At 37.5% G+C, this 23,750-nt stretch overlaps 5 protein-coding genes across 7 annotated transcripts; 1 reads left to right on the top strand and 4 right to left on the bottom strand.

The window, feature by feature from the left end:
* Positions 1 to 10,257: 10,257 nt before the first annotated feature.
* Positions 10,258 to 12,900, bottom strand: LOC135127852 (cyclic GMP-AMP synthase-like receptor). Its single transcript, XM_064054499.1, has 7 exons — positions 12,523 to 12,900; positions 12,126 to 12,442; positions 11,674 to 12,075; positions 11,268 to 11,414; positions 11,078 to 11,218; positions 10,718 to 11,027; positions 10,258 to 10,420 (listed from the first exon to the last, which is right to left on the bottom strand). The coding sequence occupies exons 2-7, from the start codon at positions 12,237 to 12,239 to the stop codon at positions 10,368 to 10,370; spliced, it is 1,167 nt and encodes a 388-aa protein (XP_063910569.1). The 5' UTR covers positions 12,240 to 12,442; positions 12,523 to 12,900; the 3' UTR covers positions 10,258 to 10,367.
* A 528-nt stretch (positions 12,901 to 13,428) lies between these two features.
* Positions 13,429 to 16,883, bottom strand: LOC135127850 (cyclic GMP-AMP synthase-like receptor). Of its 3 annotated transcripts, none has more exons than XM_064054496.1 (7): positions 16,572 to 16,883; positions 15,272 to 15,515; positions 14,811 to 15,221; positions 14,421 to 14,567; positions 14,231 to 14,371; positions 13,871 to 14,180; positions 13,429 to 13,575 (listed from the first exon to the last, which is right to left on the bottom strand). In XM_064054496.1, exons 2-7 carry the CDS (start codon positions 15,383 to 15,385, stop codon positions 13,523 to 13,525), a joined length of 1,176 nt encoding a protein of 391 aa, XP_063910566.1. In that variant the 5' UTR covers positions 15,386 to 15,515; positions 16,572 to 16,883; the 3' UTR covers positions 13,429 to 13,522. The 3 variants fall into 3 exon arrangements, with proteins under 3 accessions (XP_063910566.1, XP_063910568.1, XP_063910567.1); XM_064054498.1 differs by lacking the exon at positions 16,572 to 16,883 and adding an exon at positions 16,051 to 16,539; XM_064054497.1 differs by lacking the exon at positions 16,572 to 16,883 and having other exon boundaries at positions 15,272 to 15,788.
* A 69-nt stretch (positions 16,884 to 16,952) lies between these two features.
* Positions 16,953 to 20,121, top strand: LOC135127853 (cyclic GMP-AMP synthase-like receptor). The gene is made up of 8 exons (XM_064054500.1): positions 16,953 to 17,153; positions 17,680 to 18,286; positions 18,718 to 18,971; positions 19,018 to 19,171; positions 19,229 to 19,387; positions 19,438 to 19,575; positions 19,624 to 19,767; positions 19,816 to 20,121. Exons 2-8 carry the CDS (start codon positions 18,170 to 18,172, stop codon positions 20,002 to 20,004), a joined length of 1,155 nt encoding a protein of 384 aa, XP_063910570.1. The 5' UTR covers positions 16,953 to 17,153; positions 17,680 to 18,169; the 3' UTR covers positions 20,005 to 20,121.
* Positions 20,059 to 21,935, bottom strand: LOC135127849 (cyclic GMP-AMP synthase-like receptor). Its single transcript, XM_064054495.1, has 7 exons — positions 21,470 to 21,935; positions 21,170 to 21,423; positions 20,974 to 21,115; positions 20,775 to 20,927; positions 20,591 to 20,728; positions 20,395 to 20,538; positions 20,059 to 20,349 (listed from the first exon to the last, which is right to left on the bottom strand). The coding sequence occupies exons 1-7, from the start codon at positions 21,632 to 21,634 to the stop codon at positions 20,164 to 20,166; spliced, it is 1,182 nt and encodes a 393-aa protein (XP_063910565.1). The 5' UTR covers positions 21,635 to 21,935; the 3' UTR covers positions 20,059 to 20,163.
* Positions 21,936 to 22,011: 76 nt separating this feature from the next.
* On the bottom strand, positions 22,012 to 23,748 carry LOC135127854 (cyclic GMP-AMP synthase-like receptor). The gene is made up of 7 exons (XM_064054502.1): positions 23,395 to 23,748; positions 23,090 to 23,343; positions 22,900 to 23,041; positions 22,703 to 22,855; positions 22,518 to 22,655; positions 22,327 to 22,470; positions 22,012 to 22,278 (listed from the first exon to the last, which is right to left on the bottom strand). Exons 1-7 carry the CDS (start codon positions 23,527 to 23,529, stop codon positions 22,099 to 22,101), a joined length of 1,146 nt encoding a protein of 381 aa, XP_063910572.1. The 5' UTR covers positions 23,530 to 23,748; the 3' UTR covers positions 22,012 to 22,098.
* Between the last annotated feature and the right edge of the window lie 2 nt (positions 23,749 to 23,750).

The raw sequence follows: 23,750 nt of genomic DNA on the forward strand, positions 1-23,750 counted from the left end.
CTACAGTACCCCCCTGCTAGTGTTTTTTTTTTATGAAAAACCGCTTTGCAGGCGCTCAGGGAAGCGCACCCGTCTTCCTGACCTCGTGGTCCTCGTCGTTGTGGAAGCTGGCATCTCGTCGTCGTCGTGGGGTTGATCTGCGAAGGGCGCTGGTTCGTCTGTTGTGGGCGTCGTCCTCGTAGTGTCGCGGCCAAACCATGACGTGGGCGTGTCGTCATTGAGTATGTACGCGGGTTTGAGCCGATCTACTGAAACGGTGACATCTCGACCCTTGATGTTGACGACGAACGTTTTCGCCGATCGCCTGACGACTCTGAACGGACCGTCGTATGGCTGTTGAAGCGGCTGCTTGGGACCGTCGTGGCGTACAAAAACTTGTTCTGACGTGGCGAGATCTTTGAAAATGAAGGTCTTCTTTGTTCCATGCCGTGTTCCCTCACATGGCTTCAAGTTACGCACGTGTTGACGTAACTCTTTGACGAAGTTTGCGGTGCTGTTGTCTGCGCTGTTTTCGTCGCGTGGGATGCCTAGGAATTCACCGGGCAGGCGGAGAGGTTGGCCATATACGAGCTCCGCGGAGGAACCCTGGAAGTCTTCTTTCCATGCCGCACGAATGCCGAGCATGACGGTGGATAGGGCTTCAGTCCAGCGATTATTCTGGTGGCACATGATTGCCGCTTTTAACTGTCGGTGTAGGCGTTCAACCATTCCGTTGGCTGAGGGGTGGTAGGCTGTAGTTCTCAAATGAGTGGTTCCTAATAAACAATTTAGTTGTTTAAATAGGTACGACTCGAATTGTCTACCTTGGTCGGTGGTTATTCGTAGCGGGGTGCCGAATCGTGCGATCCATGTGTCGTAAAAAGCTCGTGCCACGGTTGCTGCTTCCTGGTCGCTAATGGGTACGGCTTCTGGCCAGCGGGTGTACCGATCTACCATGGTAAGGCAGTAACGATAACCCTCTGAGTGTGGCATAATTACTATGTCCAAGTGCACGTGCTCAAACCTCGCTGATGGTGGCGAGAATGTACCGATGGGCGAAGAGACATGGCGTGAGATTTTCGAACGCTGACACTCTACGCAGTTGCGGGCCCATTCTCGACAATCTGATTTGACCGATGGCCAGACGTAACGTTGCGTCACCAGTTTTACGGTGGCTTTAACGCCTGGATGGGATAGACGATGAATCGACTCGAATGCAGCTCGGCGAAATGACTCGGTGACGTAAGGACGCGCTGTTCGCGTGGAGACGTCGCAGAGTACCGATACGTCGCAGCCTGGGATTCGTACCAGTTTGAGCTGCAGGCCTGTATTACCTGTTCGAAATCTCTCGAGTTCCTCATCCTGCTGTTGTGCTGCTGCCAGAGCCTGGAAATCAATCGAGGTTTCCACGGCCTCGATGCGAGAAAGAGCATCTGCGACAACATTTTCGTTCCCTGCTATGTGGCGAATGTCAGTCGTGAATTGACTGATGAAGTCCAGGTGTCGTATTTGGCGGGGCGAGGACTCGGTATTCTTCTTCTGAAAGGCGTACGTGATCGGCTTGTGGTCTGTATAAATGGTGAAAGACCGCGCCTCTACCATATGCCTAAAATGTTTGACTGCGAGATAAATGGCTAGTAGTTCTCGATCATAAGCCCCTTAGTTTGACTCGGTGGGACTCAGTTTTTTGGAAAAGAAGTCCAACGGTTGCCAGTGACCGTCAACCTTCTGCTGGAGGACTGCTCCGACGGCGAAATCTGACGCGTCCGAAAAAATAGCCAATGGTGCGTTTGGCTCGGGATGTGCCAATAATGTGGCTCCGGCGAGGCTCTCCTTGCACGCCTCGAATGCGGCCACCGTTGCTGGTGTCCAGTTGACCGGGGTTTTTCCTTTGACGTTGCCCTGGAGGAGGTCGTTCAAAGGTGCTTGAGTCTCTGCCGCCTTAGGTAGGAATCTTCTGAAAAAATTCAACATACCCAAGAACTGACGCAACTTTTTTATTGTATTTGGCTGCGGGAAGCTGCGGATTGCTTCGACCTTTTCTGGAAGTGGACGTGTACCAGCGCCGGAAACGAGATATCCTAAGAATTTGACCTCTGGCTGGCCGAAGACGCATTTCATGGGATTGATAACGACGCCGTACTCTCTCAAACGCTGAAACACAGTTTCCAAGTGCTGGAGGTGTTCTTGTGGTGATGCGGATGCGACGAGGATGTCGTCGATGTATGCATAGCAAAAATCGAGACCCTGCAACACCTCGTCCATGAATCGCTGGAACGTCTGCGCTGCGTTACGTAAGCCGAACGTCATAAATTGAAATTCAAACAAGCCGAATGGGGTGGTAATGGCAGTCTTCGGAACGTCTTCTTCTGCGACCGGGATCTGGTTGAATGCGCGTACCAGATCGATCGTTGAAAATATGATTTTGCCGTGTAAGGATTGCGCAAAATCTTGGATGTGCCTCACCGGGTACCTGTCGGGGCAGGTTCTCGCGTTGAGGGCACGATAATCTCCGCATGGCCTCCATTCGTCGCCCTTTTTGGGCACCATGTGAAGCGGTGAAGACCATGAACTTTGGGAAGGGCGGGCAATTCCTAGCTGGACCATGGCGTCGAATTCTTTTCTTGCTGCCTGGAGTCGGTCGGGCGCGAGTCTTCGGGGACGTTGCGCAATGGGAGGGCCCGGCGTGGTTACGATGTGGTGGCGGGTGGAATGTTTCACCGCCTTAGGGGTTCCGTCTGGACGTGTGACATCGGGAAACCGTTGGAGGAGTTCGTGGAACGGTGAACTTCCGGCGATGGTTTTTACGGACGGGATCTCACACTCAGTCACCTCTCCGATGGAAGTGAGTTGGGTAATTTGATCGTGTAGTCGCTGGTTTCTTATGTCCACCAGGAGTCCGTAGTGAGCCAGGAAGTCGGCTCCGATAATGGGTTTCACCACGTCCGCGACAACAAATCTCCACGTAAAATCGCGTCGTAAGCCTAAATTCAACGACAACGTGATTGTTCCGTACGTTGCGATGACGGTGCCGTTTGCCGCGGAAAGTTCATATGCGGACTTCGTACGCGGTTTTGGTAGCAGGGCATGCGGGAACACACAGAGATCGGCGCCGGTGTCGATGAGGAATTTTTTACCTGTTGTCCTCTCGGTGACGAATAAACGGCTCGATGTTGTTGTAGGGGTGGTGGGGCAGGCGTCAATGGCCGTCTTTAACGACTGCCCTCGGCGTTTCCCGCCGACAGGGAACTGTACCTACACGGCTTGTCGCATCTTCTTGACGTGTCGCCGAAACGCCAGTGGTAATAGCAAATACCGCTGTCGCCTTTCGTTCGATGACGGGATCTCGATCGCGAACGCGAACGCGACGATGTCTCTGGCCGCGAGTCTGAAGGCGAACGGTTCTGGGGCTGCGATATTTGGGAGATCTCAATTGCAGCAAACTTTTGCAAGACGGCCGCCAAGGTGCGTTCCACTCCGTCTATCCTCGATTGCTCCTGGGTCGATGACGGGGTTGCGGGTGATATGGTTGTCTCGGCTATTTTACCCAGGTTACCATAAGCTTCCGCAACGGAGTCCGCGATCTCGGCTCTCTTATCCAGCGTGAGGTCCTTGTGCGCGGCCAGCAGCGCTTGCATGTGTGTGGGCAAGCGTCTCATCCACAGCGTCTGTAGGACCTCTTCTGGGAACTCCGTCCCGGCGAGAACTCGTAGGTGGCGGAGGAACTGTGTGGGTTTGCGGTCCCCAAGTGGACCGTTCTCCAGGAGGCGGCGCGTGTTTTCTTCCTTTGATGGCCCCATCCGTTTGATTAATTCGCGTTTTAGCAGTTCGTATGTCCGCTCGCTTTTGGGCTTTAGGAGTACATCGCGTATCTCGACCGCGTATTTCGCATCCAGGGCGCCGACCGCGTAACTAAATTTAGTGCTTTCTTGCGTAATGCCCGACCCTTCAAAACCACTTTCAAGTAACAGGAACCATAATTCCGGATCCTCGGGCAAAAACGGTGGAACTTTTACGGCAACGCGATCGACTGACGGGCTATTTGTATCGTTTGGCGCCATTGTTTTTGATTTTCTCTCGAAATTCCGCACTCTACTCGTCGCGATCACTGGTAATACTCACGTTTTTTTCTTCTTTCAATCACGTCGGGGTCACCAGTTGTGGGTATTGTTGGTGATTTAAAAGCGACGGTACGGTTTTGAGATTTTATTTCGCTGTTTACTGTTCGAGGGTGCCAGGGAGAAGAAGGAAGGGTGTTTAAAATGGTACACAGGTAAGCTCGGTTTCGAAGAGGTGGAAGTAGGTAAAAACGGAGTTTAGAAAATTCTAGAAGGGAAAAGAGAAAGTATGTAGGATCTTAGGGCAGGTAGACGAAAGATAGGAAGTATTTACATTTATACAATTACTATGACTCCCCTCAGGTAGAACACCTGATTTTGTGGGAACGGTTGTTCCTACAAACATAATTAAATGATTTTCAGGTAATATATTTTTTATTTATAATCTTAATCTAAGATTTTATTAAGTATTTACTGTGTCAATTATTAATCCTGGTCAATAAAATCTTAAATTAAGATTATAAATAAAAAATATATTACCTGAAAATCATTTAATTATGTTTCTTTTGTAATATAAATAATATAGATAAAAAAAAAAATTGTTTACTATTGAAAATGAAAAGATTTTTTTTTCAATTAAATAAAAAAAATAGAAAAAAGAATCGGCCCACTCCGGGATTAGTGGGGATAATTGGAGAATTGATTGAAGTTTTTTATGAGAAAAAAAAATAAAAAATAAAAAATGGCGAACTTCGAAAATTTGATGGTTTTTCTCAAAAAACTGAAAAATTTCTTATAAGATGAACTTTAAAAATGTTGGTATATTTTTTTCCGAAAAGTACATTTAAAAACAAAAATTTTGAAAAAAAAACGGTCCCAAACGGTCAATTTTTGAAAAAGTTCTAGCAGTTCAAAAAAAAATGAGCGGTTTTTTTCAAAAATTCATAACTTTTTTTGAGTCGGGTAAAAAAATTGAAAAAATTCTGAGAAACGTCTTTTATAGGATAGAAAAGGATGAAAAACTTTCAGGCATATCAAAAGGGGTCGGGTTAAAAAGTGGTCGATTTGGTATGGAATACCCCATATACAGGGTGACCCAAAAAAATTAATGAGTGTGTAAACGTATTTTATTGATTTAATCAGGAACTACAGAACCGAAGGTTTTGAAATCTGTAAAATATTTTAAGGTTATAAAGAGCATAATAAATTTTTAGTCAAAATATATTTGGTTATCTTCTCCAAAAAACTGATGACGTCAGCTCAAAAGTTTGCCGAATAAATCCTATCTAGAATATACAAAATATGATGAGTCTGTACTTGTAATTTATCATTCCATTCATATTTGTTGAATTTGTATATACCGGGTGACTCAAAAAAAATTATCAATGCGTAAATTTATTCTATTGGTTTACTCAGGAACTACAAAACCGAACGCTTTGAAATCTACTGCAAAAAAAAACATAATAGGCATGGAATCGTCACGTTTCCGACAGCGAGGGAAGTACTGTCTAAACTCTTTAGACCAATGTTTCAATTTTTCGTTTCCTCAATATTTCAAATTCTTGGTTTTTATTTTTCATTTTCCCGATTTTACCTTAAAAACAGTGCAGAATCCTCAAAATTTTAACAGTTGTACTGAACAGACCCTTACAGTACAAACTTAAAAACAGGTCAAAATGCCTTAAAATTTTAACTTTTTTAACGTATTTTAAAAGCCCAGTAACGTGTTTAAAAATGTTACATTTTTAAATATACCTCTAAAAACAGGGTAAAAAACCATGAGATGAGTTTTGTGCTGAACTGGCACTTATAGTACTAATATTTTCTTCTCTTCCTAGAACGGATTAACTCGTATTCGTGGTAAAGATTGTCCAGAATTATATGAATTATGGACTCCCAAAATTAATTTGTTTTACAGCCCTGTTGTCAGTTTTATTGTTTAGCTGATGAGCGGGACGAACTCAGGTACAGAAAAGATCGGTTTTCCCCTGACAGGCTCTTTACCTGTACAATAGAGTTGACGCTTGAACTATGAAACAAATTAACGTTGGGAGTCCATAAAATTCTTATAATTCTGGAGAATCTTTACAATCGTACGCAAATGTTTTGAGCCTATGGACGGATCATTTTTGCCGGTCGTCACCGAAGGAGGCGGTCCAAATCGTCCAAGGGCAGAATTTGTAGGTAGGCTCAAAGTACAACGAAATTACGTGTTGACCAAATTCTTACTCTGAATTAGTTTTAATTTTATAAATACCCTATCTAAAATGTTCAGAATATGATGAGTCTATACTTGTGATTTACCATTCCATTTATATTTTTTGGATTTGTTTATACATGCAGGGTGACTCAAAAAAAATAATGACTGAGTAAATTTATTTTATTGAAGAAATCAAGAATTGCAAAACTGAATACTTTGAAATCTTGTCAATTAGTTGGAACCTGAGCCCAATTTTTTTTGCAATATCTGTGATGTGCTATTAGTTTCCGTAACTTATAAAATTAGAAAAAAAAAACCTATTCTGCTCTAATAAAATCGAGAATATGCTCAAAATCACACTAATATTAGGTCTAATTGTACCAACCATAGTTATAAAATTCACATTAAAATAAGTCACGGACATTTTTTGAAGTGTACTACATTTCATAAAACAAAAAAAATGTTCAGTTTATAAACTTCATAATTTTGGTTTAAAGTTTATCAACCATGTTTGACGCTTTATTTTATTCGTTCCATTTGTTATCCTTTACTGCGGTCTTTCTTGGGTCGAGGTGTAACACCGGACCGAACGTTCTTCGACCGATAGGATAATTTATTACTTCCGACATCTTTTCGGTGACAAATTTAATCTTCGCATACTTCAGCGTAGTTAGTGAGCTCGTTGTGACCACTGAAATATACAAAGAGTAAATTTTGAAATGGAACGAAAGTCGAAGAATACTTTCAAAGCCACGATCAAAATGTATTTGCTTATCTTCGCCAAAAAATGCATGACGTCATCGCAAAATTTGATATGATGAGTCTATACCTGCGATTTATCATTGCAGTAATATTTTTTAGATTTACTTATACAGGCTGTCTCAAAAATTTCATGACCAAGTCAATTTATTTTATTGATTAAATCAATAAAATCTGCAAAACCAAATGCTTTGAAATGCTGCATCTACAATATTTCAAAGTATTCAGTTTTGCTATTCTTGATTTCTTCAATAAAATAAATTCACTCAGTCATTAACTTTTTTGAGACACCCTGTATAACCAAATCTAAAAAATATTAATGCAGTGATAAATCACAAGTATAAAAACTCATAACATCACATATTTTATACAGTTAAGATAGGATTTCTTCTAAAATTTTGAGGTGACGTCATACATTTTTTAGAGGGGATAAGCAAATATATTTTAATTAAAAATGTATCATGTTTATCATGACTTTAAAACATCTGCAAGATTTCAAAGTATTCGATTTTGCAAATTCAAAATTAAATTGCAAAATATTGTTTTATAATTTTGATTTTTTTTCCAAAAGTCTGGACGTTTCGGATAAAAACTCAACACGGAGTCATAAACTGCATGTGTAGGACTATGTTACTCTATACAACTTAAAACCCATTTACTATGCATAAATTTGAAGTGCCGTCATCACATTATTGGTGGGGATGATTAGACAAATATGATAATTTTCCGACATTTATGAAAAAAATATCAGTTAACAAAAATGGCACGTTTTTATTATTATGACAGTTATACATGTCACTCAACGACAATATCGTTTTTTTTTTATTTATTTATTATGAACATTTAAGAGTATTTTATTTGAAAAAGTGATGAAATTTTTTATACGGAACAAGTGGTCGAAAGATGTTAGAAAGCAAAATAATTCCTGTCCGGACCATCGTTACTCACGAACGAAAGTGACCATTATTTTATGGGAACAACTACCTGCTAAATCTTCTCCGACAAATTCGAGAGAACTGGTGTGAGCCATGTACCAAATGTAAATTTCGTTGTAGTTTGAGCCTACCTACAAATTCTGCCCTTGAAGGATTTGGACCGCCTTCTTCGGTGAGGGCAGGCTAAACCGATCCGCCCATAGGCTCAAAACATTTGCGTTGGGTTTATCTCTCTCAAGGATAAATACCACCCTATACCTGGTCCGGGACATCAGTATTTCGAAGAGCATTGTGTGCTGTGTGTCCATTTAGAGGTGCATCACTTAATTCTACTGAAAATTCTTTCAACCCCACAAGAAACAAGGAAGTTGTGCAATCTCTAGTAATGTCGAAATTTGGTTCCCGATTTCACAAAAATTGTGTAAATTCGTCTTGTCGGAGACCAAAGTGGCAAATGGTTGGCTCCTCCAGTGGCAGTAACTGCGAAAACTCGCAGTGTAGTACCAAAATTACTAAAAACGTAAGCATAAACAACTCGATAAAGTTGCTAACTATTAAAAACAACTTCTTTTAGAACTCTGGTCTCAGCATCAATACGTCAGATTTATCAACTTTAATTTCAAATGAACGTGGAATTTCAACGATTGGGGAATTTGTTGACAATGTGCTACGCTATTTGGATAATTGCATAAATGCAGATACATCAACACAGGAGATTAGTTCACCGTCGTCTGAAGAATATTCTTCTGAAACCGAGAAAACAAGTAGCGACAAAAGTTCTAACTTGTCGTTAGAATTACTGAAAACAAAATATTGGATTCTACAACAAACTAAGGACCAAATATTGAAAGCAATGGAATGTCACGAAAAGCAAAACAGATTAACTTTGAGCAAAGGGAGGCTGGAAGCCGAAAAATTACTTCTTATCATAGGTAAATCTTGTGCATATGTTATTGGACAGTTTTTACATTCTCTTTACAGATGCAAGACTAGAATCGCTTTATTGCGAACCTAAACAACTTGCACTTGTTGAAAATGCAAACTGATTTAGTTCAGGAGACATCGAAATTTCCAATATCCATGTGTTTCCTAAAATGTACAAAAATCAACATTTTGTGTGTCTGATTATTTCCGGGTCCAAGGTATTTGCTACTGAAGGAGAGAAAATGAAATCCAACGGCGGAATTTACTTTAACACAAAATTCAAGATACCTAATTTACAACCCAATTTTAAGTTGAATCTTCAAATATATTCGGCTTGTTCTAAGGTATGTTCTTTTCCTTTTTCTAATTTATCAGAAAATAAACAAACTCATCAATTACAGGACTTAAAAAAAATTAGCCCCTCAGACGCTTTTTGTGATTACCGTGAGTACGAGAATGAAGTCCCTTATCGAAAATCAGTTTTTTCGCTTTGCGGTGAAGAGGACATCGAGTTTCGTCATCTAACGAAATCTGGCAATCTGCAAATACAAATGGATTCCGGACTCCTTACAGCTCGTATCTCCAGTCGTGCGAATATCAATATGAAATTATATGGATTTGTATATGTAAACAAAACTTGGGAACATTATCTTTCTTGGGATAGAAAGTTTTGTTACTTCGTGGATGGAGTTTTGAATTACTATAACTATCGGCCAAACGACCTGTGCGAGACCACACCAATAGATGTTATAAACTTAGAAACCTGTGAGTTAACAATTCCATCAAGGGAAGAGTGTTTTGTGAAACGCACCATTTGTTTGAAAATAAATGGAAGTGACGGCGTTCTGATGTGTTTTGAAACGCAACAGGAATTTGAATGTTGGGCTAAGTACCTAAATATTGCACTTACACAAATCAAAACTTGGAACAAAAGTCGATTAATGTATGTGTCACTATAGTGTGTTAATAATTATTATTACGTGTACAATGTTGTGATAGCTTTCATTTTGCCATAATTAATTTCTGGCAGTAATTATAAATTGTGTCCTTTTGTAATTGTGTCTTAATTATTTATGTAGATATAATTAAAAACTATATTTCTAACATATTTTTAATTTTGAAACCCATTTAAAACACCCCCTGATTGAGAAAACGGCTTCGAATAATTGTACAAAATCCTTTGGGAACTCAGAGCACTCAAATAGGAACTAATCCTCAAAGTAAAACCCTTGATTATTGAGTTCTAGTACAAATTTACGATGTTTATTTGGTTGCATATAATATAAGATTTTTAAGTTATCGTGATGAATTGATGCTAAACTTATGGAATTTCATTTCGGTGCATACTATAACATATCTCATCTAGGTGAACATATGTGGGTGAAAAAAATACTGATAAAAATAATGAATAAAAATTTACTTGTACTTTAAAACATATATTTGTACATTGTTCCACACTGGCTTTACACCACTTTTCATATTGCATATACAGCAAACGATCCATAAAAACACTTACTTTAGTGCAAGTCCGCCCATACCTAAAATGGTTTGCTCCTCGTTGTTCACTGAAAATAAGAGAAAACTGTTTTATTAATTTATATCATGAAAAATGGACCTGTACTTTAGAGTTAACCACAGATTCGGATGTGGATTGACAGGTTGTAAGTTTAATGTAATTAAAATATGATAAGAGACGATAACATTGATAACAGTAATGCCATAGTTTGGCACAGAAGTTTTTCATTTTCCAAAACATATTTTTGAAATTTGAAAATAAGATTTATAACTTTAGATTTGAAACTTTTTCATTTATAAGTTTAGCTAATTCGCTTATATAATTAACGATTTCGTGTAATACTTACGTAAATACTTTGCGATGGTGTAAGGATCATCTGGTTTTTTCTCGATGGCAGTAACCATGGCGTTAAGTCTATTAACCATATTTTGTAAGGTACTGGGATTAAGCCCTCCTATTAGATTGTTGTTTGTATTCCAATAATAAGGAATTTTTCCATTTTTAATAAAATTTATATATTCCTTTAATACTGTCATAAAAGTATAACTCAACGAGTTTGTCCAGAAGTCATCAGACTTGGTGTCGGAAATATGTAAAACTACAGTTTTAATATAGTAGCTTGCAATAGACTTATGCTGCAAATTATCTCTTAATTTCTACAAAACAGACGATTACTTAACACATTGACATTTGTCTTCGTACACACTTTCAACAATTTAATTGTTGGTTTAAGAGTGCGTTTGTTGTCTATTAAAACTCGTTCCTGTTCTTGAAACGACAGTCTCCAGTATCTGCTTGGGGTCTCATTGGTGGTTTTAGGTTTTTTCGGAACAATAAAAAATTCAGGCTACAATATTTCGAAGAGACTTAAATTTAATGAAAGTGTATTCTCTTACTTTCGATTTTACAGGATTGGGTTTAAATCCCGATTTAGGCCATTTGTCTTCACGAAAAACGAAGCATGGGACGAGATCAACGTCCATGGTAATACCAGAACCAGAAATTTTGAGTGTCAAGGCTGGTCCACTTTTTTGAACGATAATCTGAAAATGTCTTAGTTATTATTAGTTATCTTTTTATCTATTGACCCAATAATATATAATTGATAAAATATCGTATTCGTTTTCCTAGAAATTCAACTACTTGCGGAAGCAAACTCAACAAGTAAAATATAAACTTATTAAAGGCTAAATTATTTTATCGGATTTTGTCATTCCGCATTTCTCTGTTTAAATATAAACACTTCATAACAAAATAGTTACCCACACAGTCCTAACAAACCATCAAAGCACCTCAACTCACCTCAAAACTGCCATCCTTGGTGGCGCTTTTGGATCCTTTTTTCGGAAATTCGTTTAGTGTTTTCTGAACAATTCCTTCCATCCAAGCCAACACCTTTTGCGTGTCCGCAAAATAATCTTTGTCAAATAACGTGCCAAAATTTCTATACGTAGGCATCGCTTCAGGTTGCCTTATCCAAGCATCGTATTTTTTCAGCTGCACGTGGACAAATCCGGGCATGTTACTTGTCGTAATCTCGGGTTGGGCGTACTTCGGCAAACTTAGCAACAAATCCAAGTCGAACTCTTCGGGTTTACCAACCCGCAAGCCGTCATAATAGCTTCCACCGTAGAAAACGCCCCTGAACATGTCTTTGAAAAGTGGATCTTTTTCTTCCATTTTATCAGTAATTATTGACAAAATCTAGAAACTCAGATATGTGGCACAAATTAACTGGAATGATAAATACTCACGGACTCTAACATTTTGTTATTTCTTTTCACTTCGTTGTCATCGAGTGATATAAAATTTCTGTTAATTTCGGTGAGGACATTTTCCATGTAATTATACTTTTTCATTTCAGCCATCTTCACTTTTGGGGGACCGAATCTGACAGCAGATGTGTCGAACTTCGCTGAGCTTTTATTGAGTCTGAGAGATATTATCTCGCTTATCTCCGTTCATTACCAGTAAACTGATTGACGTGTATTGTTTATTTTAAAATATGGATGCTAAAATTGTATATACAGGATGTTTCGGAAAGTGTAGGCCATCACTTCTTTGGTTAACACTGAAGTAAAAAGTTTAAACAAATTTGTTTCCAAGATGATTACCTTCTTAATTTGAAGCTGTTTGGAGTGAAACATTTACCTATTATCTATCTTTTTTAATTCCACAGCAATGGAAAATTCAGCTCTGGAACAATTTGTCCCAAGAAAATCAATTTCGGGGAGAATTCGTTATAAACGAACCAAGAAATGAAGAAGCCAATTCAGTGTCCCGCACGATCACGTGTTTTTTTCCTCTGGAGTGCTTTACAGAACAAGATTTACAGCATTAAGATTGACAGTTTGGAAGACCTAAGTGGTTTCGTTGAAGTCATTGTGGAAAGAACTCGCAACATCCCTAACATTTTTAAAAATGTGCGAAATCCTTTGACTCGTCGAACTGAAGCCGGTAGTCGACGTGAACAATTTCATTAAAGCTGAGTAGTTCTTTTAATTTAATTTTATTACTGACTAAATATTTTGTTACATAAAAGAAATTTGCGATTTAAAAACGTTTCTTAGGGAAAATAAGGGAAGTAACAAATTCACAAAAAATTATTCTTATGGTCTGCAGACCCAAAAATTTACACTTTTCCGGGTGATGATTATTATACGCAAATCTCGGTAATACCGTGTGTTAAATTACTAACAGTGTCCTTTTGTAATTGTGTCTTAATTATTTATGTAGATATAATTGAAAACTATATTTCTAACATATTTTTAATTTTGAAACCCATTTAAAATATCCTCTGATTGAGAAAATGGCTTCGAATAATTGTACAGAATCCTTTGGGAACTCAGAGCACTCAAATAGGAACTAATCCTCAAAGTAAAACCCTTGATTATTGAGTTCTAGTACAAATTTACGATGTTTATTTGGTTACATATAATATAGAAGATTTTTAAATTATCGTGATGAATTGATGCTAAACTTATGGAATTTCATTTCGGTGTACACTATAACATATCTCATCTAGGTGAACATCTGTGGGTGAAAAAAATACTGATGAAAATAATAAATAAAAGTTTATTTGTACATTGTTCCACACTGGCTTCACACCACTTTTCATATTGCATATAGAGCAAACGATCCATAAAAACACTTACTTTAGTGCAAGTCCGCCCATACCTAAAATGATTTGTTCCTCGTTGTTCACTGAAAATAAGAGAAAACTGTTTTATTAATTAATATTATGAAAAATGGACCTGTACTTTAGAGTTAGCCACAGATTCGGATGTGGATTGACAGGTTGTAAGTTTAATGTAATTAAAATATGATAAGACGCGATAACATTGATAACAGTAATGCCATAGTTTGGCACAGAAGTTTTTCATTTTCCAAAACATATTTTTGAAATTTGAAAATAAGATTTATAACTTTAGATTTGAAACTTTTTCATTTATAAGTTTAGCTAATTCGCTTATAATTAACGATTTCGTGTAATACTTACGTAAATACTTTGCGATGGTGTAAGGATCATCTGGTTTTTTTTCGATGACAGTTACCATGGCATTAAGTCTATTAACCATATTTTGTAAGGTACTGGGATTAAGCCCTCCTATTAGATTGTTGTTTGTATTCCAATAATAAGGAATTTTTCCATTTTTAATAAAATTTATATATTCCTTTAATACTGTCATAAAAGTATAACTCAGCGAGTTTGTCCAGAAGTCATCAGATTTGGTGTCGGAAATATGTAAAACTGCAGTTTTAATATAGTAGCTTGCAATAGACTTATGCTGCAAATTATCTCTTAATTTCTAAAAAACAGACGATTACTTAACACATTGACATTTGTCTTCGTACACACTTTCAACAATTTAATTGTTGGTTTAAGAGTGCGTTTGTTGTCTATTAAAACTCGTTCCTGTTCTTGAAACGACAGTCTCCAGTATCTGGTTGGGGTCCCATTGGTGGTTTTAGGGTTTTTCGGAACAATAAAAAATTCAGGCTACAATTTTTCGAAGAGACTTAAATTTAATGAAAGTGTATTCTCTTACTTTCGATTTTACAGGATTGGGTTTAAATCCCGATTTAGGCCATTTGTCTTCACGAAAAACGAAGCATGGGACGAGATCAACGTCCATGGTAATACCAGAACCAGAAATTTTGAGTGTCAAGGCTGGTCCACTTTTTTGAACGATAATCTGAAAATGTCTTTATTAGTTACCTTTTTATCTATTGATTCAATAATATATATTTGATAAAATATCGTATTCGTTTTCCTAGAAATTCAACTACTTGCGGAAGCAAACTCAACAAGTAAAATATAAACTTATTAAAGGCTAAATTATTTTATCGGATTTTATCGTTCCGCATTTCTCTGTTTAAATATAAACATTTCATAACAAAATAGTTACCCACACAGTCCTGACAAACCATCAACTCACCTCAAAACTGCCATCCTTCTGGGTGGTCAAAACGCTTTTGGGTCCTTTTTTCGGAAATTCGTTTAATGTTTTCTGAACAATTCCTTCCATCCAAGCCAACACCTTTTGCGTGTCCGCAAAATAATCTTTGTCAAATAACGAGCCAAAATTTCTATACGTAGGCATCGCTTCAGGTTGCCTTATCCAAGCATCGTATTTTTTCAGCTGCACGTGGACAAATCCAGGCATGTTACTTGTCGTAACCTCGGGTTCGGCGTACTTCGGCAAACTTAGCAACAGATCCAAGTCGAACTCTTCGGGTTTACCAACCCGCAAGCCGTCATAATAGCTTCCACCGTAGAAAACGCGACTGAACATGTCTTTGAAAAGTGGATCCTTTTGTTTCATTTTGTCAATAATTGTTGACAAAATCTAGAAACTCTGATATGTGGCACAAATTAACTGGAGCGATAAATACTCACTGACTCTAAAATTTTGTTATTTCTTTTCACTTCGTTGTCATCGAGTGATATAAAATTTCTGTTAATTTCGGTGAGGACATTTTCCATGTAATTATACTTTTTCTTTTCAGCCATCTTCACTCTCGGGGGGCCGAAACTGACAGCATATGTTTCGAACGTCGCTGAGTTTTTATTGGGTCTGAGAAATATTATCTGGCTTATCTCCGTTCATTGCCAGTAAATTGATTGACATCTATCGATTATTCTGAAATATGAATGCTAAAATGGTATATACAGGGTGTGTAGGCCATCACTTCTTTGGTTAACACTGAAGAAACAAGTTCAAACAAGTTTTTTTCTAAAATGATTTCTTCTTATTTTGCAGCTGTTTGGAGTGAAACATTTACCTATTATCTATTTTTTTTTTAATTCCACAGCAATGTAAAATTTAGCTCTGGAGCAATTTGTCCCAAGAAAATCAATTTCCGAGCAAATTCGTCATAGACGAACACCAAGAAATGAAGAAATATTGTGTGTTAAATTCCAAAGAGTTGCATCACGAAACAAAATAATTTTTAGAAAAATATTATTTAAACTTTTTTTTCAGTATTAACGACAGAATTTACATCCGAAATTTGGCCCACTTTGTATATCTTACGGACTACAATTGTAACGAAATAGCTAAAACAAGAAAAATCGGTCACAATGTTGAAATAAATTCCACAATTGTTGTGACAAAGTGTCAAGAAAGAATTGGATAAATACTGAGCATAACACAAAAAATATATATAAATACAAACCTTTCAATCAAAATCAACAAAAATGTCTTCAATTTGGCGCCCGATCTTCATCATTTGCCAGTGTCAAGTTACAAACAATGAGAAAAATAGCCAATTTGCGAACGTTTGTTGTTGATGGCGCATTATTTATCTTATTATTGCTTTCCGTTTTTTTTAGCACACAAAAACATTGGTGACGATGAAACTTGTATTGTTTGATAAACAACGATAACGATAACATTGTTTTCCGTGAAGATGTTCGTACCAGAAGAAACATTTTTTTTTTATTGTGGTTAACGAAATGAATAATTTTTTTATTGTAAAACGTGATTGTTGAAATGCAAAAACGGCAGACCAAAATTTTCGATGTCGCGGGTGTGTGTAACGTATTTGGTTCATGCAACCTGTGTACCAGTGCTAAATGTGACTACAGTACACATAGATTTTGGCAGTTCTTAAACTGAACAATTTTGACTCGCAAAATTTGAGCAAAATTTACACTTGGAAACATTTCATTAAAATAAGAGTTGTTCAGTACTTACCTTGCTTCCTTGTCATTAATTATGACATTTTTTTGAAAATACAGGCCATTTATTTTTTCAACTCTTCTTCTTTCTTCTTTCCAAAACTTTTAAACCGATCACTATTCCCAAAACATTACGAATGGATGCTTTTTTCATTCCCGATCACCGTTGGCGATTCAACTTGGACCTCAAAATTTATGATTTATGGCAAATTTAACACAAGAGACCTGCGAAACTCAGTCGCAGCCATAAAAACTGACACTACCTAAAATTTATCTTTTCGTATCCCCCCCAAAACTAATAACGTCATCTGAAAACTGCAATTTAATTGGACTGACACTACAACTTATTGGAAGATAATTTTTACGCACATTTTTAGTTGCAGGTTGCAGCACAAAAAAATGTCTCAGTACTTTGAGCTATAAGAGAGAAATATTCGTAAAATGATGTGACCCACTGTTGTGAAATCAAGCAACTTTCCAAATTTATATGTATTTATAATTCAAACTTTGTAATCAAGTGCAATGATGTCACCCTGTTTGGAAACTCGGTCTTATTATGATTCTTATGTAAAGACTCAATAAAGTTGGATCTCCACAGGTGAGCTTTGGAATAACCCACAGCAGAGGGTTTCATAAAAACTCTTATCGCCAATGTCTCTCCCTTCAATGTCATTTTTTACACATATTATGCAAATATTTGGGCAATTTCGTTATTCTAGATATCGTTGGCAAAAACACCACTGGTAAAAAATTTGATTGTTTGATGAGAATTGTACACTCGTTTACTTCACTACAATTCCTCTTTCCGGTTATGTTAGATTTGGTTCAGACTATGCCCAAAATTTCGGAGAATCAGACGATTAATTTTCGTATCGATTTAAACTTTTTAGCAAATTTGTACAACTGTAAAGTTTGTTCTAGTAATCTGTTTACGACGGTTCAGTGTCACCTTGACTTTCACGAAAACCGGGACTCCCCCGGCGGTATCTACCTTAAAAAAATTTCCATCAATAAAACAATAACAATAAAAATTATCGTTATCTCTGACATCGCTATTTTAATTCTTAACAATTCATAATAATAATAATAACAAGATAATTCATAATTTCTTTAATTTTGAGTAGGAGATTTGGAGAGAATTTATGGATGTGATCAGCACGAAAGCAACTCTAAATTTGAAGCTTATAGTACAAAATTCCGAGAAATAATAGATAGCAGCGACACTGTAATCAACACATTGAAGTAGACATAACGTATGATAAGTATGAGTCATTTGCTGAGCACTCGTGTTTTCGAACGCATGGAAGTAAAGCCGCGCATGGCAGGTGCACTGTTGCCAGAATGGTAAAAACTCGGGAAAACCTGAGAATTTTTAGGGGCACCCAATTACCACAGTCAGACTTAAAATTTATTTAGAGATTTATGTCGTTTTTGACATGTGGGTACTACCGATGGAATAAATCCAACAAAACAACAATACAGTTAAAATTATTTATATAACGTTTTGTATTGGTGCGGAGTTGTAAGTCACGCGTAGTCGCACGTTTTCTGACGGTGCTGTAAACAAGCAACAGTCGGTGAGAAGCTTTGTGGAACGAAGTGTTCTGGTAGAAAATGGGCAAAAAAAGTACAAACCCTTACGCCGCTTTAGAGCCTGGACTGTCTGCTGCCAACAAAAAAATCCGACTGGACAAGCAAATAAACCATGACACGAAGACTTTGGTTGAAAAGGTATGTTTTCTTGTAATCTATTGGGTGATGGGGCATTATAACCAGATTATTTTGATCAAAATCTAATTTCATGTTGTCTCAACGGTTCCTAGCTCATGGAATACAAACATTCGGGTTTCTTGTGTTCATCTAGTGAAAATTTTGTGGACGAGTATGCTGTGAAACTGTCGTACCGATTGCGATATGTCATAAAAATGCTAAATCCAAATTTACTCATTCAGACGGAAACTAAAAATTTGCTGACGTCGTATTAAAATTTTGCTAGGTATCACCTCTTTCAAATATGCGAAATAATATATGTAACTGTGATTTATTGAAAATTTTTGACGAAAATAAACCAGTGGAAATTTTTAAAAACAGAACATTTTCCTAAATCTACATTTCTTGAATCCAAACAAATTTCACGTTACTTTCAATTTCTGCATTTTTAGATCGTGAAAAAAATAACCGCTGACATGAAAAAACAATCTTCAGTTTTTGCTAAATTATACGTGAGAACTTTTGGTGGTGGTAGCAGCTACGAAGGATTAAAAACAGGACAAGAAGGAGATTACGACATCGACATCCTCCTTAGAATACCAGAAATAACCAAACCAAAATTACACGAAGACAATATCCCCGGTTATGTCCAGTTACAGCTACTAAATTTCCACAAGTTGGAACAAAAGGACCCGGAACTATACAAGCAAGTACTTTCTGAGTTGGTTTTCAAAACTACTGGTTTTTTGTAGAGCTATGAACAACAAATTTGTCGATGAGAAGAATTTTCTCTTAACCGAAGAACTCAAGTCGACATTTATGCAAAGCATTTTTGACAAAACCCGATCCAAGTACTTTCCGGGAGGAATTGTCACAGTTAAAGGAAATAAATACGAAGTATTTAGAGTAAGTCAGACGAAAAAAATTGTCTTTCTTTTGAAAAATTCATTGCATGTCTTCTAGATTTCAAAAGTTCGAAAAGCAGGACCAGCTTTCACTCTTACAATAAACGGTGTTAACACGAAATTTTCTGTTGAAGTCGATTTGGTTCCTTGTATTTTGTTAAATAAGAGCCACTGGCCACAAGGCGGTTTTAGAGCTAATCCTTGTCCGAGACGTGGCGTAAGTCGAGTCTTACTCAGATTAGACGACTCTCAGGTCACATATTTTAGGACTTTTTTCTAATTCCAAAACAACCAAAACGGGATCACCCTCATTTGAACAGATATTTTAGATTATCTTTCCAAATTCAGGAGAGAATTATCATCAGTCACAGGTTCTGGATGAAACCGACGATTAGAATAATAAAGGTACAATCTATTGTATCTTTATACCCTTTTTTGATCATATAGTTGCAGTGTATTAAAAAACATTTCAATCAGGGCGTGTGTAGTTACGCCATTAAGACACTCTGTATGTGGGAATTATTCTATGGTAATCCAGAGCTCACTCAGGAAACTCCGGATTTGTGGAAAAAATCTTCCAGCGGTTGCTTCATCCACGTAAACACAATGTTTTTTAATTTTCACGTTATCGACACTTTGTTGCAGATGTTAGAAAGGTACCTTGAGTGCTTGACTAAAGAAACGATTTCATATTTTTGGAATAAAAAGTTGAACCTTTTGGATAATTTGAGCAAGGAACAAATCAACACTTATAGGAGACAAATCGACGAATTGCTTCAAAGCATCAAACAAAATCCAACTCAGTTCGCTATTACCAACTACTTGACGTTTTAATATTTCAAAATGTTTGTGCTTCATGATTGTAATTTAGAAGTTGAATTACATAGATACATAGAATAAAATTTTATTTTTTATACTTCTAATAAATATAAATAAAAATTACAAACAAAACAGATTTGTTCATTTATCATTCAAGTTCAGTATTTGGAAGGGTTATTTAAGGTACTTTAGAAGTACCTCCGGGTGAGGATTGTGCTTTATGTCTTCCAACAACGCGTCAATCTGACTCCGGTACTGTTCTATTTCTTGTTGAGATAAATACGACAAGAGGTTCAGGCGTGCGTCCCAGAAATGAGAAATAGTACCTTCTTTCAAACACTGTAGATACTTTTCCAGCATCTGCAAACAGTCGTCACAACAAGGTTTTTCTTATTTAAGACTTACATAGAGCACGATATAGCTTAACGAGGATTTCCATAGAAGAGGCGTGTCGGAACTTAAACTAGGGTTTTCGGTGTAGAGCTCCCACAAGAAGATAGTCTTAATGATGTAACTATAAACTGTTTGGTTAAAGTGACCACAGATTTTCTACAAAAAAAAAAGTTATAACTTGTGTAGTCAAACGGACGGGAGTACCCACCTTGAGAACACGCATCGCAGGTTTCAGACGATATCGATGAAAAATAATTTGTCTTTCTTGGACGTGAAACGATAGCCTCCAGAATCTTTCTTTGTGAGGGTGGTTTTGAATAGGTCGTGCCGGAGCCAGAAAAAAGTCCTTAAAAACAACCACAGTTACACATTTTGACATTTTTTCGACTTACGTTCTCAGGAGAATACGGATTTTTCCTGTAATTATCTGGTGGCCAAAAATTCGCACCAAGAAGAAAAGACGCCACTAAATCAACACTAACCGAAAACTCGGGACCGTCTATATTTAAAGTCAAGGCAGGTTCGATGTACTCGACTTTTGTAATCTGAAATGCGGTATAGACATTTTTTCTAAAATTCTAAGTTACTCACTCTGTATTCTTTAGACGCAATTTTGATAACTCCATCTGGAAAATCATGAAGTTTTGCATCGTTGAAAACTTTTTGTATGAACAGCAACATCATTTCTTCAGATAAAAGAAAATTCTCTTGGTCGACAAACACCTTCAAGGTTCTGTCAAAAAAAACAAAATAAAATACTAACTCGTTACAATTGTACTTTTCATACCTGTACATATCTGGATCAACTTTGGACAACACTTCAAAATTTTCTAGTTGAACGTGGGCGAAACCTCCCACTTCGCCGTGCTGTAGTACCGGTTTTGCCACTTCTGGTATTTTCAAAACAATATCGACATCAAACTCATTCGGTTTTTCGATTTTGGTTTGTTCGTAGCTGCTTCCCACGCCAAAAATTTTGCAATACAATTTGGAGAAGGTCGGGCTTTGTTTGATCATCGCAGCCACGATTTTATTAATAATCTACAAGCTTAAATTACACTCGCGCCAAAAATAATGAAGTACCTACTTGCTCGACTCGGGTTCTGGTTTCGTGCAAATCGCGTTTGTTGCAGGAAATTAGGTGTTTTCGGTTCGCCTCAACCAAACACCTGTCCAGTTCAGCCAACACCTTCTTATCACTTACTCTGGTTTTAATTCTCATTGTTGCGGCTTCAGGTGGAACTGAAGTCATAGTTTAAAAACTCGAATTTATAGATGACTCGGTGAAAAGTAGAAAATTTGAGGAAGTACCGACGATGGTTCTGGTGATTCCTTGAAAGCACCCCTCCCACAATGCGATAAAGCATTGGCTTTAGGGGAAGCACTGGAGGTTTTGCATTTGCCAACAATGGACGTGTTGTAACGACGGACATTCTAATCTTCAGAGCAAACTTTGCGAAGATAAAAACACGGAAGAGGTAGCCGAAGTAACCTAGATACGTCAAAATATAATTAACGACTGTTATTCGACACATTTTCTTGGGAATGAAAATTCGAAAATTGCGGGAATCACACCTGAATAACGTGTATTATTTTCTGCAATTAATTTAAGTACTTTAGATAAAGTCGTTACAAGCAGCAGATCATTTATTAGAAAATACTTAATATACATTTATCAGATCTAAGTTTTAAGTGTAAAAAGTACCCGGGATCATTTCACTCTAGATATCTGAGTAAATTTTTCGGATTATTCTTAACGTGATCAAGCACTTCAGCAGTGTCCCTTTTGTACACCTCCATTTCGGCTTCCGAGAGGTAACACAGAAGATTCAGATCTTTATTCCAAAAATCGGAAATGTTGGCTTGCGCTAAACACTCCAAATATTTCTCCAGCATCTACAATGAACCATAAAACAAAAGAATATGGACACTCGTTTAAATTACGTGAACCACAATATAACTGAGAGGAGCTTTCCACAAATCAGGCGTATCCTGATCCAGAACTGGATTATCTTTACACAATTCCCACAAAAATATCGTTTTAATAGCGTAGCTGCGAACCGTGTGGTCAAAATAATCACGTATCCACTACAAAAATTTAGTTACTTTTTTTTCTCTCGAATGGTGGCACTTACTTTGAGCACCCTGAACGCTGGTTTCATTTTATACCGATTGAAAACAATTTGTCTTTCTTGCATGTGGAAAGACAACCGCCAGAACCTCCCTCTGTGGTCATAGTCCCCTTTAGGTCTGGTCGGAGTGAGAAAAAATTCCTGAAATTTGTGGCTGCTCACTTTGTTATTTGACGAAAAGTCCTTACGTTTGGGGTGATGTAAGGGTTCTGACGACATGAACCTCCAGGCCAGAATCGTCCATCCAATACCAAAGACGTAACTAAATCAACGTCAACGTAGAAATTAGAACCCTCGATGGTTAGAGTCACAGCTGGTTCAATATATTCGATTTTAGTGATCTACAATTTCGTTTTAAAACAAAAGTGTGACAATCCTCACGTACCTTGTAACAGTTGCCTTGAATTTTGATCACCGAATCTGGGAAAACGTTCAAGAGAGCTTTTTCAAAAATTTTCCAAACAAAAAACGCCATCATTTCACTCGATAGAACGTAGTTTTCTGGGTCCACAAATTCCCCGAATACTCTAAAATCAGAAAATGAGAAAAAATACCGCAAAAGATGTAACAAATACGTCTGCCACTGTTCGTCTATGTCCGGCAATTTTCCAAAATTTGTCAGCTGAATTTGTGCGAATCCGGGGGCGTATCCTTCTTTCAACACCGCACCCATAATTTCCGGTATTTTCAACAAAATGTCAATATCGAACTCGTCAGGTTTTCCTATTTTGGTTTTTTCGTAAATGCTGCCACCATTGAAGTTTTTAACGTACATGGAGGCAAAAATGGAAGACTGCGTTTTCATAGCTGAAACAATTCGTCGGATGATCTGAAAATATACTTTGATTAGAATAACCAAAAATAATAAAAACGTTGGTACCTTCTCAACTATGAGTTTAGTTCCGTGGATGGCAACCCTGTCACACGAAACAATGCACTTTTTGCTTGCTTCAGCTAAAGCCAATTCCATTTGGATGTATTTTCGGGGTGCGATTACTTTGGATTTGTCTTTCATGTTGGCACGGGTTGGTTAACACTGGTAGTTTTATGATGAAGATGCAATTATTCAGACGCGAAGAAAATGGGGGAAAACCGTGACTTGAGGTCGTTAGTGCTCGTGGTTCATCGGACAACTTTCGGGAAGTCTATTAGAGGAGAGTGGGGACAATTGTTGCACAGACCACTTGAAAACACGTGTACTAAAATTACTAATGTAACTAAAATCCCCTAAGAACA

The sequence above is a fragment of the Zophobas morio genome, unplaced genomic scaffold (genome assembly GCF_036711695.1).
Source record: "Zophobas morio isolate AGI-343-1 ecotype UQ-CSIRO unplaced genomic scaffold, CSIRO_AGI_Zmor_V1 ptg000012l, whole genome shotgun sequence".
Taxonomy (NCBI): domain Eukaryota; kingdom Metazoa; phylum Arthropoda; class Insecta; order Coleoptera; family Tenebrionidae; genus Zophobas; species Zophobas morio.

What these genes read in the sequence shown, in the direction of transcription:
- LOC135127850 (XM_064054496.1), bottom strand. Translation starts at nt 15,385, where the DNA reads ATGGCTGAAAAGAAAAAGTATAATTACATGGAAAATGTCCTCACCGAA. An exon ending in CCAATCCTGTAAAATCGAAA is followed by an intron (nt 14,372 to 14,420) that starts GTAAGAGAATAC and finishes GAAAAATTGTAG; the next exon opens with CCTGAATTTTTTATTGTTCC. An exon ending in CACCATCGCAAAGTATTTAC is followed by an intron (nt 13,576 to 13,870) that starts GTAAGTATTACA and finishes TCTTATTTTCAG; the next exon opens with TGAACAACGAGGAACAAATC.
- LOC135127852 (XM_064054499.1), bottom strand. Translation starts at nt 12,239, where the DNA reads ATGGCTGAAATGAAAAAGTATAATTACATGGAAAATGTCCTCACCGAA. An exon ending in ATAACAAAATGTTAGAGTCC is followed by an intron (nt 12,076 to 12,125) that starts GTGAGTATTTAT and finishes CTGAGTTTCTAG; the next exon opens with ATTTTGTCAATAATTACTGA. An exon ending in CCAATCCTGTAAAATCGAAA is followed by an intron (nt 11,219 to 11,267) that starts GTAAGAGAATAC and finishes GAAATATTGTAG; the next exon opens with CCTGAATTTTTTATTGTTCC.
- LOC135127853 (XM_064054500.1), top strand. Translation starts at nt 18,170, where the DNA reads ATGGGCAAAAAAAGTACAAACCCTTACGCCGCTTTAGAGCCTGGACTG. An exon ending in CGAAGACTTTGGTTGAAAAG is followed by an intron (nt 18,287 to 18,717) that starts GTATGTTTTCTT and finishes CTGCATTTTTAG; the next exon opens with ATCGTGAAAAAAATAACCGC. An exon ending in CGACGATTAGAATAATAAAG is followed by an intron (nt 19,576 to 19,623) that starts GTACAATCTATT and finishes ATATAGTTGCAG; the next exon opens with TGTATTAAAAAACATTTCAA.
- LOC135127849 (XM_064054495.1), bottom strand. Translation starts at nt 21,634, where the DNA reads ATGACTTCAGTTCCACCTGAAGCCGCAACAATGAGAATTAAAACCAGA. An exon ending in GTTGATCCAGATATGTACAG is followed by an intron (nt 21,116 to 21,169) that starts GTATGAAAAGTA and finishes TTTTTTTGACAG; the next exon opens with AACCTTGAAGGTGTTTGTCG. An exon ending in TTGCGTCTAAAGAATACAGA is followed by an intron (nt 20,928 to 20,973) that starts GTGAGTAACTTA and finishes ACCGCATTTCAG; the next exon opens with ATTACAAAAGTCGAGTACAT.
- LOC135127854 (XM_064054502.1), bottom strand. Translation starts at nt 23,529, where the DNA reads ATGAAAGACAAATCCAAAGTAATCGCACCCCGAAAATACATCCAAATG. An exon ending in ATAGACGAACAGTGGCAGAC is followed by an intron (nt 23,042 to 23,089) that starts GTATTTGTTACA and finishes TTCTGATTTTAG; the next exon opens with AGTATTCGGGGAATTTGTGG. An exon ending in TCAGTTATATTGTGGTTCAC is followed by an intron (nt 22,279 to 22,326) that starts GTAATTTAAACG and finishes GGTTCATTGTAG; the next exon opens with ATGCTGGAGAAATATTTGGA.